The 14085-nt window shown below is 42.7% G+C and overlaps 1 protein-coding gene across 3 annotated transcripts in view; it reads right to left on the minus strand.

The window, feature by feature from the left end:
* LOC124128445 (nuclear hormone receptor HR96-like) overlaps positions 1 to 14085 on the minus strand; it is a 59735-nt gene that overhangs the window by 12281 nt on the left and 33369 nt on the right. The window contains exon 1 of one of the 3 annotated variants that reach the window (XM_046491866.2): positions 2777 to 3215. The exons of 1 other annotated variant lie outside the window; for it this stretch is intronic. In XM_046491866.2, the coding sequence (XP_046347822.2) occupies positions 2777 to 2833 (57 nt within the window). In that variant the 5' untranslated portion in view covers positions 2834 to 3215. Of the gene's footprint in view, positions 1 to 2757; positions 3216 to 14085 lie in introns of those variants that run through there. One more of the 3 variants, XM_046491867.2, reaches the window with a different exon arrangement.

A 14085-nucleotide genomic window follows, 5' to 3' on the forward strand; every position in this document is an offset into this window, starting at 1 on the left:
AAAAGAAAGGTCTTACCCTTAGCCTAGCTAGGGTTAGGCTGGGTGCTTCCGGGGCACCTAGACAACAACCACTACCACTATGTGCTGACCTGACACATAGTGTCTTTTGTATGTATATATCTACATGTATAAAGTAAAACTGTATATACTGCAAGCCATCGTCTCCAAGTTGTCACTTCCTACTGAGAACCATACGTCGGCCCCTTGCATATACGAGTGTGCAAATCGTTCATTAATCAATGTCGGACCGACACGTGTTGTTACTTTGGTGGAGCTATCGGGTATGACAGACTTCTTAGTCTGTCCTTTCCTGTACCTCTTTGCAGCATGGCATATGGTTCACAAAACTGTAGGAAGTGACAGTCTCTTTTTAAAAGGATATACTACCTTCCTGGAGGCCAGTCACCAAGAACGAAGAAATGGCCTTTAACAAGATTGAAGAAAGAACGAGAACCTCTCCGATCAAGGACAAGTTCTCCGATCCCAAACCTTCCCTGCTCAAATATCTAAGCAACACTGCTAAGACTTCCCCTTCAAGATGTCGTTCCTGCACACTGTACAGGACCAAAGGAAAGAAGTATACACGCCTATCCCACAGAGATCCGACCACAGCCATCCATCATCATGCAGACCCTGCACAATACAGAAACCGCCTCACGGGCACCTACAAGATGGACACTGTGTACAAGATATCTCATGGGGACTTATTAATTTGTGTTTACTTACATGGACTCAATCAAGGATATATATTGTGTGACTGTTGAATATTGCAACCAGGTATGTTTAATCAAAGCCAGTATATTAATGCCAAAATGTGTCTTTCAAAAATTCAGTTTTATATATGTGCAATATACTCCAAATTACATCTTTAGTCAAGCTAGATCTTTGAAGTTATTGTGTAGGGAATCTTTGAAATGTCTCCAGGCCACGCCAGACATATAGTTACAGCTAGGGCCCAGACAAACCTAAGCTGTAGGGTTATCGAGTCACACCTTAAAGCTCGACTCGTAATTTCAAAAATCTAAACGACAAAATTTGTCATTTGTTACAAGTAATTAATGTGCACAGTTTGGTACAAAATTGAATGTATTGTCTAGGACTTTGAATTCAGATTAGGGATATTCATGGGTGAGCCACCCCCACACATATGTTTATTGTATGTCAGTATTAAGTAATTAACAGCACAGCAGTATTCAGCATTTCAGAGTTTTGATGTCGGAATTAAGGATTTTTTTTTCTTGGGCATCGCACCCACAATATCTGGGCAAGCTCCGTCAAAGACACGGGAAGAGCACCCATTGTACTTAAAAGGGCAATAGTACCCACAAGTACCGTTTGAGTCACGCGGTAAAGCTAGACTCCTGGTTTCAAATTTCTTTATGTGAAATATTTGCTGAGATGTTTAATTTGTACTTTTTATGACATTACTCATTATCATTATTCGGTACTGAGTCGCACTGCCAAACTAGACTCCTGAATTCAAAGAACCTTCAGTGATATATTTATTGAATCTGTGCAAAGCAGTAATTACCTTGTAGTGAAATTGCACATTACAAAGATCACTTGGTTAGTTTTCAAACTGGCACTAATTCAAATTGGCTAGATGATCACTTTCATACCGCCATTGCATAGATATATTTGTTGCATAAGGATTTCATGTCACTGATTTTGTTCACATTTGCATGGTCGTTTTCATTGGTGAAAAAACTCACACATATCAATTTGGACTCATATAAGCTTGGGGTCCAAGCTTCACGTAAAGGAGGGAAGTTGTCATGGCGACTGATTTACGACACCCATTGTCTGAAGAACATTTAATTGCAAAGGCTCATTACCCTGGAGCCATGACATCTATATGCCTTGAAACATTTAATTGCTGTTATTTATAAGATGCTAATCCTAATTGTTAATCCCCATTTTTGTGTACATCGACCGTCTGCCATCCTGAACAGGATGTGCAAGTATGTCACTGATGATTTACTGTTTACATTTATATTTATTACTTACTAAATGTCAGGTGACCTTGGCTATATAAGCCTTGGTCCAGAATGATTGAGAGGAGAGGAGAGGAAAAGAAAGGTCTTACCCTTAGCCTAGCTAGGGTTAGGCTGGGTGCTTCCGGGGCACCTAGACAACAACCACTACCACTATGTGCTGACCTGACACATAGTGTCTTTTGTATGTATATATCTACATGTATAAAGTAAAACTGTATATACCGCAAGCCATCGTCTCCAAGTTGTCACTTCCTACTGAGAACCATACGTCGGCCCCTTGCATATACGAGTGTGCAAATCGTTCATTAATCAACGTCGGACCGACACGCGTTGTTAGTATAACCTACCATATATTGCCCTATCATGGTATATCACACACTGAATATTGCCCTATCATGGTATAACCTACTGTATATTGCCCTTTCATGGTATAACCTACCATATATTGCCCTATCATGGTATATCACACACTGAATATTGCCCTATCATGGTATATCACACACTGTATATTGCCCTATCTTGGTATATCACACACTGTATATTGCCCTATCGTGGTATGTCACTATGCCTGTCAAGTGTGTAGGGTTGAGTTACGGACTACCATGAAAGGATTAGTTATCATTACTGACATTGCCCCATCGTGGTATGTCACTATGCCTGTCAAGTGTGTAGGTTTGAGTTACGGACTACCATGAAAGGATTAGTTATCATTACTGACTATCATCAACATTATCATTATCCATGTCTTCAGTTAACCTACAGCCAGCAGGGGTACTTGCCGTGGAGGCCATGTCAACGTCCCAGGTTTCATACAGCATGACGTTAGTATAATCCATCTTGTTTACCGCGGAGGGAATGCAGCCAGTGAAGCGTGGCCAGCTGTCACAACACCCTCACACACAGTTTACATGGCGTTCCGCTTGACTTCACACGTTGGCCGATCCCATCTACCGGCTGTCCCATATGTTAGCCACACATGACTGTTTGACACACATCTGACTGTTTGACACACATCTGACTGTTTGACACACATCTGACTTTTGACACACATCTGACTTTTGACACACATCTGACTTTTCAACACACATCTGACTGTTCGCAACACATATGACGTTTCGACTCACATCTGACTGTTCGACACACATCTGACAATGATACGTCCTCCTTGTGTGCAACCTACTAGCACTTGCTGTATATCTGTGTATCGACTGCCGGCAGCCCACACCATAAAGGAGAATTCAGGTTAATACAAGAGGCATTCAATAGTGCTGCCCTGTGAGAGAGTTGGTCGTCAATACATTATTCACGCATCGTACAGGGGAGCTGACGGACAGCCATGTGTTACAGTGTAGTATGTGTATGTATGTTACAGTGTGATATAACTGTGTTACAGTGTAGTATGTGTATGTATGTTACAGTGTGATATAACTGTGTTACAGTGTAGTATGTGTATGTATGTTACAGTGTGATATAACTGTGTTACAGTGTAGTATGTGTATGTATGTTACAGTGTGATATAACTGTGTTACAGTGTAGTATGTGTATGTATGTTACAGTGTGATATAACTGTGTTACAGTGTAGTATGTGTATGTATGTTACAGTGTGATATAACTGTTACAGTGTAGTATGTGTATGTATGTTACAGTGTGGTATAACTGTGTTACAGTGTAGTATGTGTATGTATGTTACAGTGTGATATAACTGTGTTACAGTGTAGTATGTGTATGTATGTTACAGTGTGATATAACTGTTACAGTGTAGTATGTGTATGTATGTTACAGTGTGATATAACTGTGTTACAGTGTAGTATGTGTATGTATGTTACAGTGTGATATAACTGTGTTACAGTGTAGTATGTGTATGTATGTTACAGTGTGATATAACTGTGTTACAGTGTAGTATGTGTATGTATGTTACAGTGTGATATAACTGTGTTACAGTGTAGTATGTGTATGTATGTTACAGTGTGATATAACTGTGTTACAGTGTAGTATGTGTATGTATGTTACAGTGTGATATAACTGTGTTACAGTGTAGCATGTGTATGTATGTTACAGTGTGATATAACTGTGTTACAGTGTAGTATGTGTATGTATGTTACAGTGTGATATAACTGTGTTACAGTGTAGTATGTGTATGTATGTTACAGTGTGATATAACTGTGTTACAGTGTAGTATGTGTATGTATGTTACAGTGTGATATAACTGTGTTACAGTGTAGTATGTGTATGTATGTTACAGTGTGATATAACTGTGTTACAGTGTAGTATGTGTATGTATGTTACAGTGTGATATAACTGTGTTACAGTGTAGTATGTGTATGTATGTTACAGTGTGATATAACTGTGTTACAGTGTAGTATGTGTATGTATGTTACAGTGTGATATAACTGTGTTACAGTGTAGTATGTGTATGTATGTTACAGTGTGATATAACTGTTACAGTGTAGTATGTGTATGTATGTTACAGTGTGATATAACTGTGTTACAGTGTAGTATGTGTATGTATGTTACAGTGTGGTATAACTGTGTTACAGTGTGGTATAACTGTGTTACGGTGTGGTATAACCGTGTTACGGTGTGGTATAACTGTGTTACGGTGTGGTTACAGTGTGGTATAACTGTGTTACGGTGTGGTATAACTGTGTTATGGTATGGTTACAGTGTGGTATAACTGTGTTACAGTGTGACATAGCCATGTTACAATGTGGTATAACTGTGTAACGGTGGGTGGTATAACTGTGTTACGGTGTGGTATAACTGTGTTACGGTATGGTTACAGTGTGGTATAACTGTGTTACAGTGTGACATAGCCATGTTACAATGTGGTATAACTGTGTAACAGTGGGTGGTATAACTGTGTTACGGTGTGGTATAACTGTGTTACGGTATGGTTACAGTGTGGTATAACTGTGTTACAGTGTGACATAGCCATGTTACAATGTGGTATAACTGTGTAACGGTGGGTGGTATAACTGTGTTACGGTGTGGTATAACTGTGTTACGTAGTGGTTACAGTGTGGTATAACTGTGTTACAGTGTGGTATAACTGTGTTACAGTGTGGTTACAGTGTGGTATAACTGTGTTACGGTGTGGTTACAGTGTGGTTACAGTGTGGTATAACTGTGTTACGGTGTGGTATAACTGTGTTACGGTGTGCTATAACTGTGTTACGGTGTGGTATAGCTGTGTTACAGTGTGGTATAGCTGTGTTAGTGTGTGGTATAACTGTGTTACAGTGTGGTATAACTGTTAGTATGGTATAACTGTGTTACAGCGTGGTATAGCTGTGTTAGTGTGGTATAGTTGTGTTACGGTGTGGTTACAGTGTGGTTACAGTGTGGTATAACTGTGTTACGGTGTGGTATAACTGTGTTACGGTGTGCTATAACTGTGTTACGGTGTGGTATAACTGTGTTACAGTGTGGTATAACTGTGTTACGGTGTGGTTACAGTGTGGTATAACTGTGTTACGGTGTGGTATAACTGTGTTACAGTGTGGTATAACTGTGTTACAGTGTGGTATAACTGTGTTACGGTGTGGTTACAGTGTGGTATAACTGTGTTACAGCGTGGTTACAGTGTGGTATAACTGTGTTACAGTGTGGTTACAGTGTGGTATAACTGTGTTACAGTGTGGTATAACTGTGTAGCAGTGTTTTCCTCTCATTACACACAGGAGTCAAATGAGATCTATGTCGGCACTGATCACATGACCGCCGGAGACAGACACCCAAGTCTGATGACACCCTCATGTAAACGTGATTCTGAACACAGCAAGCAGGGAGATCAATACATGTCTGCATCTGTACCTCCAAATATCCACACCCTGATTAAGGGATGTGGTCAGAGGATAAGGGGGTCATAGGGAGGTGAAGGTCGGAGAGTTGTGTGCACCAGCTGCAGCGGCACTGATCAATACTCCACCAGGTTGTCGTCTCCCTCCCGTGTGGCTATCTCAACCACAGAGAAGTCTTCCTGCAGGGAACTACAGGGGTGGGGCCAGACTGGTGGGTGTGTTGGGGGTGGGGGGGGGGGGGGCAAGATTGGGGTGGGGCAAGACAGGGGTTGGGCGAGAGTGGTGGGTGTGATGGGGGTGGGGCAAGATTGGGGTTGGGCAAGATTGGGGTTGGGCAAGATTGGGGTGGGGCAAGATTGAGGTGGGGCGAGACTGGTGTGTGTGTTGGGGAGGGGGGGCAAGATTGAGTAGGGTTCGAGACTGGTGTGCGTGGTGGGTGGGGCAAGATTGGGGAGGGTCTGCCTCACAACTGGTTAGAATAGCTTCTTCTTCATCTGGACCTCACACAGCTCCATATTTGTGTAAAAAGAAAGCAGTAAATGCATTAAATAATAATGCACGGTAAGTTAGAATGTGTCTGTACAGTATTTGTCATATTGACTGGTCTGAGGAAGCAGAACAAGTGTTATCTATGATTACACAATACCATTCAGAAAGTGGTCAAATGTTACAAATGTTAAGTTTGAGAAAAACACTTTATCCGTCAAGTACAGATTCTAGCTCTGTTTTTGGGTCTGAGTCCCATTCGGCAAAGTACAAGAATCTGGGTTGAGTCTGTAGTGGATAACTGTCATTTATCTCCAGACTGACAATCGGCAGTGGATAACTGTCATTTATCTCCAGACAGACAATCGGTAGTGGATAACTGTCATTTATCTCCAGACAGACAATCGGTAGTGGATAACTGTCATTTATCTCCAGACAGACAATCTGTAGTGGATAACTGTCATTATCTCCAGACAGACCATCTGTAGTGGATAACTGTCATTTATCTCCAGACAGACAATCGGCAGTGGATAACTGTCATTTATCTCCAGACAGACAATTGGGAGTGGATAACTGTCATTTATCTCCAGACAGACAATCTGTAGTGGATAACTGTCATTTATCTCCAGACAGACAATCTGTGGTGGATAACTGTCATTTATCTCCAGACAGACAATCTGTAGTGGATAACTGTCATTTAACTCCAGACAGACAATCTGTAGTGGATAACTGTCATTTATCTCCAGAAAGACAATCTGTAGTGGATAACTGTCATTTATCTCCAGACAGACAATCTATAATTGATAACTGTCATTTATGTCCAGACACAATCGGTAGTGGATAACTGTCAATTATCTCCAGACAGACAATCTGTAGTGGATAACTGTCATTTACCTCCAGAACAGACAATCTGTAGTGGATAACTGTCATTTATCTCCAGACAGACAATCGGGAGTGGATAACTGTCCTTGATCTCCAGACAGACAATCTGTAGTGGATAACTGTCATTTATTTCCAGACGGACAATCTGTAGTGGATAACTGTCATTTATCTCCAGACAGACAATCACTTTAACAGAAAGCAAATGTTGCAGCTGTTTCCAATATCAAGTCACAAGTCATCATGATTTCATAATACATGGTTGCCTAGCAACAGGAGAAGAGAGAAACAGTAACTCCTAGAGTCAGGAAGGATTTGTCAACAATAAAGTAAGTTAATGGACTTCCAAATGTCAAGCGATATTTGAGAAAGTCAAATCGATTTATGTCATGCTAGAGTTCTAAATGTCGGGATCACAAAATTAACAGAACTTGATCTGGACCGACAACACTGCAGACAGATCTCAGTTACACTGATGAGAACCCATAGACTGGCAACACTGATGAGAACCCATAGACTGGCAACACTGATGAGAACCCATAGACTGACAAGACTGATGAGAACCCATAGACTGGCAACACTGATGAGAACCCATAGACTGGCAACACTGATGAGAACCCATAGACTGGCAACACTGATGAGAACCCATAGACTGACAACACTGATGAGAACCCATAGACTGACAACACTGATGAGAACCTATAGACAGACAACACTGATGAGAACCCATAGACTGGCAACACTGATGAGAACCCATAGACTGACAACACTGATGAGAACCTATAGACTGACAACACTGATGAGAACCCATAGACAGACAACACTGATGAGAACCCATAGCCTGACAACACTGATGAGAACCCATAGACAGACAACACTGATGAGAACCCATAGACTGGCAACACTGATGAGAACCCATAGACTGGCAACACTGATGAGAACCCATAGACTGGCAACACTGATGAGAACCCATAGACAGACAACACTGATGAGAACCCATAGACTGACAACACTGATGAGAACCCATAGACAGACAACACTGATGAGAACCTATAGACTGGCAACACTGATGAGAACCCATAGACTGACAACACTGATGAGAACCCATAGACTGACAACACTGATGAGAACCCATAGACTGACAACACTGATGAGAACCTATAGACTGACAACACTGATGAGAACCGATAGACTGACAACACTGATGAGAACCCATAGACTGGCAACACTGATGAGAACCCATAGACTGGCAACACTGATGAGAACCCATAGACTGACAACACTGATGAGAACCCATAGACTGGCAACACTGATGAGAACCCATAGACTGACAACACTGATGAGAACCCATAGACTGACAACACTGATGACAACACTGATGAGAACCCATAGACTGACAACACTGATGACAACACTGATGAGAACCCATAGACTGACAACACTGATGACAACACTGATGAGAACCCATAGACTGACAACACTGATGACAACACTGATGAGAACCCATAGACTGGCAACACTGATGAGAACCTATAGACTGACAACACTGATGAGAACCCATAGACTGACAACACTGATGAGAACCTATAGACTGACAACACTGATGAGAACCTATAGACTGACAACACTGATGAGAACCCATAGACTGACAACACTGATGAGAACCCATAGACTGACAACACTGATGAGAACCCATAGACAGACAACACTGATGAGAACCCATAGACTGACAACACTGATGAGAACCCATAGACAGACAACACTGATGAGAACCCATAGACTGACAACACTGATGAGAACCCATAGACTGACAACACTGATGAGAACCCATAGACAGACAACACTGATGAGAACCCATAGACTGACAACACTGATGAGAACCCATAGACTGACAACACTGATGACAACACTGATGAGAACCCATAGACTGGCAACACTGATGACAACACTGATGAGAACCTATAGACTGGCAACACTGATGAGAACCTATAGACTGACAACACTGATGAGAACCTAAAGACTGACAACACTGATGAGAACCCATAGACAGACAACACTGATGAGAACCCATAGACTGACAACACTGATGAGAACCCATAGACTGACAACACTGATGAGAACCCATAGACAGACAACACTGATGAGAACCCATAGACTGACAACACTGATGAGAACCCATAGACTGACAACACTGATGAGAACCCATAGACTGGCAACACTGATGACAACACTGATGAGAACCTATAGACTGACAACACTGATGAGAACCCATAGACTGACAACACTGATGAGAACCCATAGACTGACAACACTGATGACAACACTGATGAGAACCCATAGACAGACAACACTGATGAGAACCCATAGACTGACAACACTGATGAGAACCCATAGACTGACAACACTGATGAGACCCTATAGACTGACAACACTGATGAGAACCCATAGACTGGCAACACTGATGAGAACCTATAGACTGACAACACTGATGAGAACCTATAGACTGACAACACTGATGAGAACCCATAGACTGGCAACACTGATGAGAACCCATAGACAGACAACACTGATGAGAACCCATAGACTGACAACACTGATGAGAACCCATAGACTGACAACACTGATGAGAACCCATAGACTGACAACACTGATGAGAACCCATAGACTGACAACACTGATGAGAACCCATAGACAGACAACACTGATGAGAACCTATAGACAGACAACACTGATGAGAACCCATAGACAGACAGCACTGATGAGAACCGATAGACTGACAACACTGATGAGAACCCATAGACTGGCAACACTGATGAGAACCCATAGACTGACAACACTGATGAGAACCCATAGACAGACAACACTGATGAGAACCTATAGACAGACAACACTGATGAGAACCCATAGACAGACAACACTGATGAGAACCGATAGACTGACAACACTGATGAGAACCCATAGACAGACAGCACTGATGAGAACCGATAGACTGACAACACTGATGAGAACCCATAGACAGACAGCACTGATGAGAACCCATAGACTGACAACACTGATGAGAACCCATAGACTGGCAACACTGATGAGAACCTATAGACTGACAACACTGATGAGAACCGATAGACTGGCAACACTGATGAGAACCCATAGACTGACAACACTGATGAGAACCCATAGACAGACAACACTGATGAGAACCGATAGACTGGCAACACTGATGAGAACCCATAGACTGACAACACTGATGAGAACCTATAGACTGGCAACACTGATGAGAACCCATAGACTGGCAACACTGATGAGAACCTATAGACAGACAACACTGATGAGAACCCATAGACAGACAACACTGATGAGAACCCATAGACAGACAACACTGATGAGAACCCATAGACTGACAACGCTGATGAGAACCCATAGACTGGCAACACTGATGAGAACCCATAGACTGACAACACTGATGAGAACCCATAGACTGGCAACACTGTCGAGAACCCATAGACAGACAGACAACACTGATGAGAACCCATAGACTGGCAACACTGATGAGAACCCATAGACAGACAACACTGATGAGAACCCATAGACAGACAACACTGATGAGAACCCATAGACTGGCAACACTGATGAGAACCCATAGACAGACAACACTGATGAGAACCCATAGACAGACAACACTGATGAGAACCTATAGACTGACAACACTGATGAGAACCCATAGACAGACAACACTGATGAGAACCCATAGACTGGCAACACTGATGAGAACCCATAGACTGACAACACTGATGAGAACCCATAGACTGGCAACACTGATGAGAACCCATAGACTGACAACACTGATGAGAACCTATAGACTGGCAACACTGATGAGAACCCATAGACTGGCAACACTGATGAGAACCCATAGACTGACAACACTGTCGAGAACCCATAGACAGACAACACTGATGAGAACCTATAGACTGGCAACACTGATGAGAACCCATAGACAGACAACACTGATGAGAACCCATAGACAGACAACACTGATGAGAACCTATAGACTGGCAACACTGATGAGAACCCATAGACTGACAACACTGATGAGAACCCATAGACAGACAACACTGATGAGAACCTATAGACTGGCAACACTGATGAGAACCCATAGACAGACAACACTGATGAGAACCCATAGACAGACAACACTGATGAGAACCTATACACTGGCAACACTGATGAGAACCCATAGACTGGCAACACTGATGAGAACCCATAGACTGACAACACTGCCGAGAACCCATAGACAGACAACACTGATGAGAACCCATAGACTGGCAACACTGATGAGAACCCATAGACTGGCAACACTGTCGAGAACCCATAGACAGACAACACTGATGAGAACCCATAGACAGACAACACTGATGAGAACCCATAGACTGGCAACACTGTCGAGAACCCATAGACTGACAACACTGATGAGAACCCATAGACTGACAACACTGATGAGAACCCATAGACTGGCAACACTGATGAGAACCCATAGACTGGCAACACTGATGAGAACCCATAGACTGACAACACTGTCGAGAACCCATAGACTGACAACACTGATGAGAACCCATAGACTGACAACACTGATGAGAACCCATAGACTGACAACACTGATGAGAACCCATAGACTGACAACACTGATGAGAACCCATAGACTGACAACACTGATGAGAACCCATAGACTGACAACACTGATGAGAACCCATAGACTGACAACACTGATGAGAACCCATAGACTGGCAACACTGATGAGAACCCATAGACAGACAACACTGATGAGAACCTATAGACTGACAACACTGTCGAGAACCCATAGACAGACAACACTGATGAGAACCCATAGACTGGCAACACTGATGAGAACCCATAGACTGACAACACTGTCGAGAACCCATAGACAGACAACACTGATGAGAACCCATAGACAGACAACACTGATGAGAACCCATAGACTGGCAACACTGATGAGAACCCATAGACAGACAGACAACACTGATGAGAACCCATAGACTGACAACACTGATGAGAACCCATAGACAGACAACACTGATGAGAACCCATAGACTGACAACACTGATGAGAACCCATAGACAGACAGCACTGATGAGAACCCATAGACTGGCAACACTGATGAGAACCCATAGACTGACAGCACTGATGAGAACCCATAGACAGACAACACTGATGAGAACCCATAGACTGACAACACTGATGAGAACCCATAGACTGACAACACTGATGAGAACCTATAGACAGACAACACTGATGAGAACCCATAGACTGGCAACACTGATGAGAACCCATAGACAGACAACACTGATGAGAACCTATAGACTGACAACACTGATGAGAACCGATAGACTGGCAACACTGATGAGAACCCATAGACAGACAACACTGATGAGAACCTATAGACAGACAACACTGATGAGAACCTATAGACTGACAACACTGATGAGAACCCATAGACAGACAACACTGATGAGAACCCATAGACTGACAACACTGATGAGAACCCATAGACTGACAACACTGATGAGAACCCATAGACAGACAACACTGATGAGAACCCATAGACTGACAACACTGATGAGAACCCATAGACTGGCAACACTGATGAGAACCCATAGACAGACAACACTGATGAGAACCCATAGACTGGCAACACTGATGAGAACCGATAGACTGACAACACTGATGAGAACCTATAGACAGACAACACTGATGAGAACCCATAGACTGGCAACACTGATGAGAACCCATAGACTGACAACACTGATGAGAACCCATAGACTGACAACACTGATGAGAACCCATAGACTGACAACACTGATGAGAACCCATAGACTGACAACACTGATGAGAACCCATAGACTGACAACACTGATGAGAACCCATAGACAGACAACACTGATGAGAACCCATAGACAGACAACACTGATGAGAACCCATAGACTGACAACACTGATGAGAACCCATAGACTGGCAACACTGATGAGAACCCATAGACAGACAACACTGATGAGAACCCATAGACTGGCAACACTGATGAGAACCGATAGACTGACAACACTGATGAGAACCTATAGACAGACAACACTGATGAGAACCCATAGACTGGCAACACTGATGAGAACCCATAGACAGACAACACTGATGAGAACCTATAGACTGACAACACTGATGAGAACCCATAGACAGACAACACTGATGAGAACCCATAGACTGGCAACACTGATGAGAACCCATAGACTGACAACACTGATGAGAACCTATAGACTAACAACACTGATGAGAACCTATAGACAGACAACACTGATGAGAACCCATAGACTAACAACACTGATGAGAACCTATAGACTGACAACACTGATGAGAACCCATAGACAGACAACACTGATGAGAACCCATAGACTGGCAACACTGATGAGAACCCATAGACAGACAACACTGATGAGAACCTATAGACTAACAACACTGATGAGAACCTATAGACTAACAACACTGATGAGAACCCATAGACTGACAACACTGATGAGAACCCATAGACAGACAACACTGATGAGAACCTATAGACTAACAACACTGATGAGAACCCATAGACTGACAACACTGATGAGAACCTATAGACTAACAACACTGATGAGAACCCATAGACAGACAACACTGATGAGAACCTATAGACTAACAACACTGATGAGAACCTATAGACTGACAACACTGATGAGAACCCATAGACTGTCAACACTGATGAGAACCCATAGACAGACAACACTGATGAGAACCTATAGACTAACAACACTGATGAGAACCCATAGACTGACAACACTGATGAGAACCTATAGACTAACAACACTGATGAGAACCCATAGACTGACAACACT

This window comes from Haliotis rufescens, unplaced genomic scaffold, assembly GCF_023055435.1.
Source record: "Haliotis rufescens isolate VD_foot unplaced genomic scaffold, xgHalRufe1.0.p SCAF_41, whole genome shotgun sequence".
Taxonomy (NCBI): domain Eukaryota; kingdom Metazoa; phylum Mollusca; class Gastropoda; order Lepetellida; family Haliotidae; genus Haliotis; species Haliotis rufescens.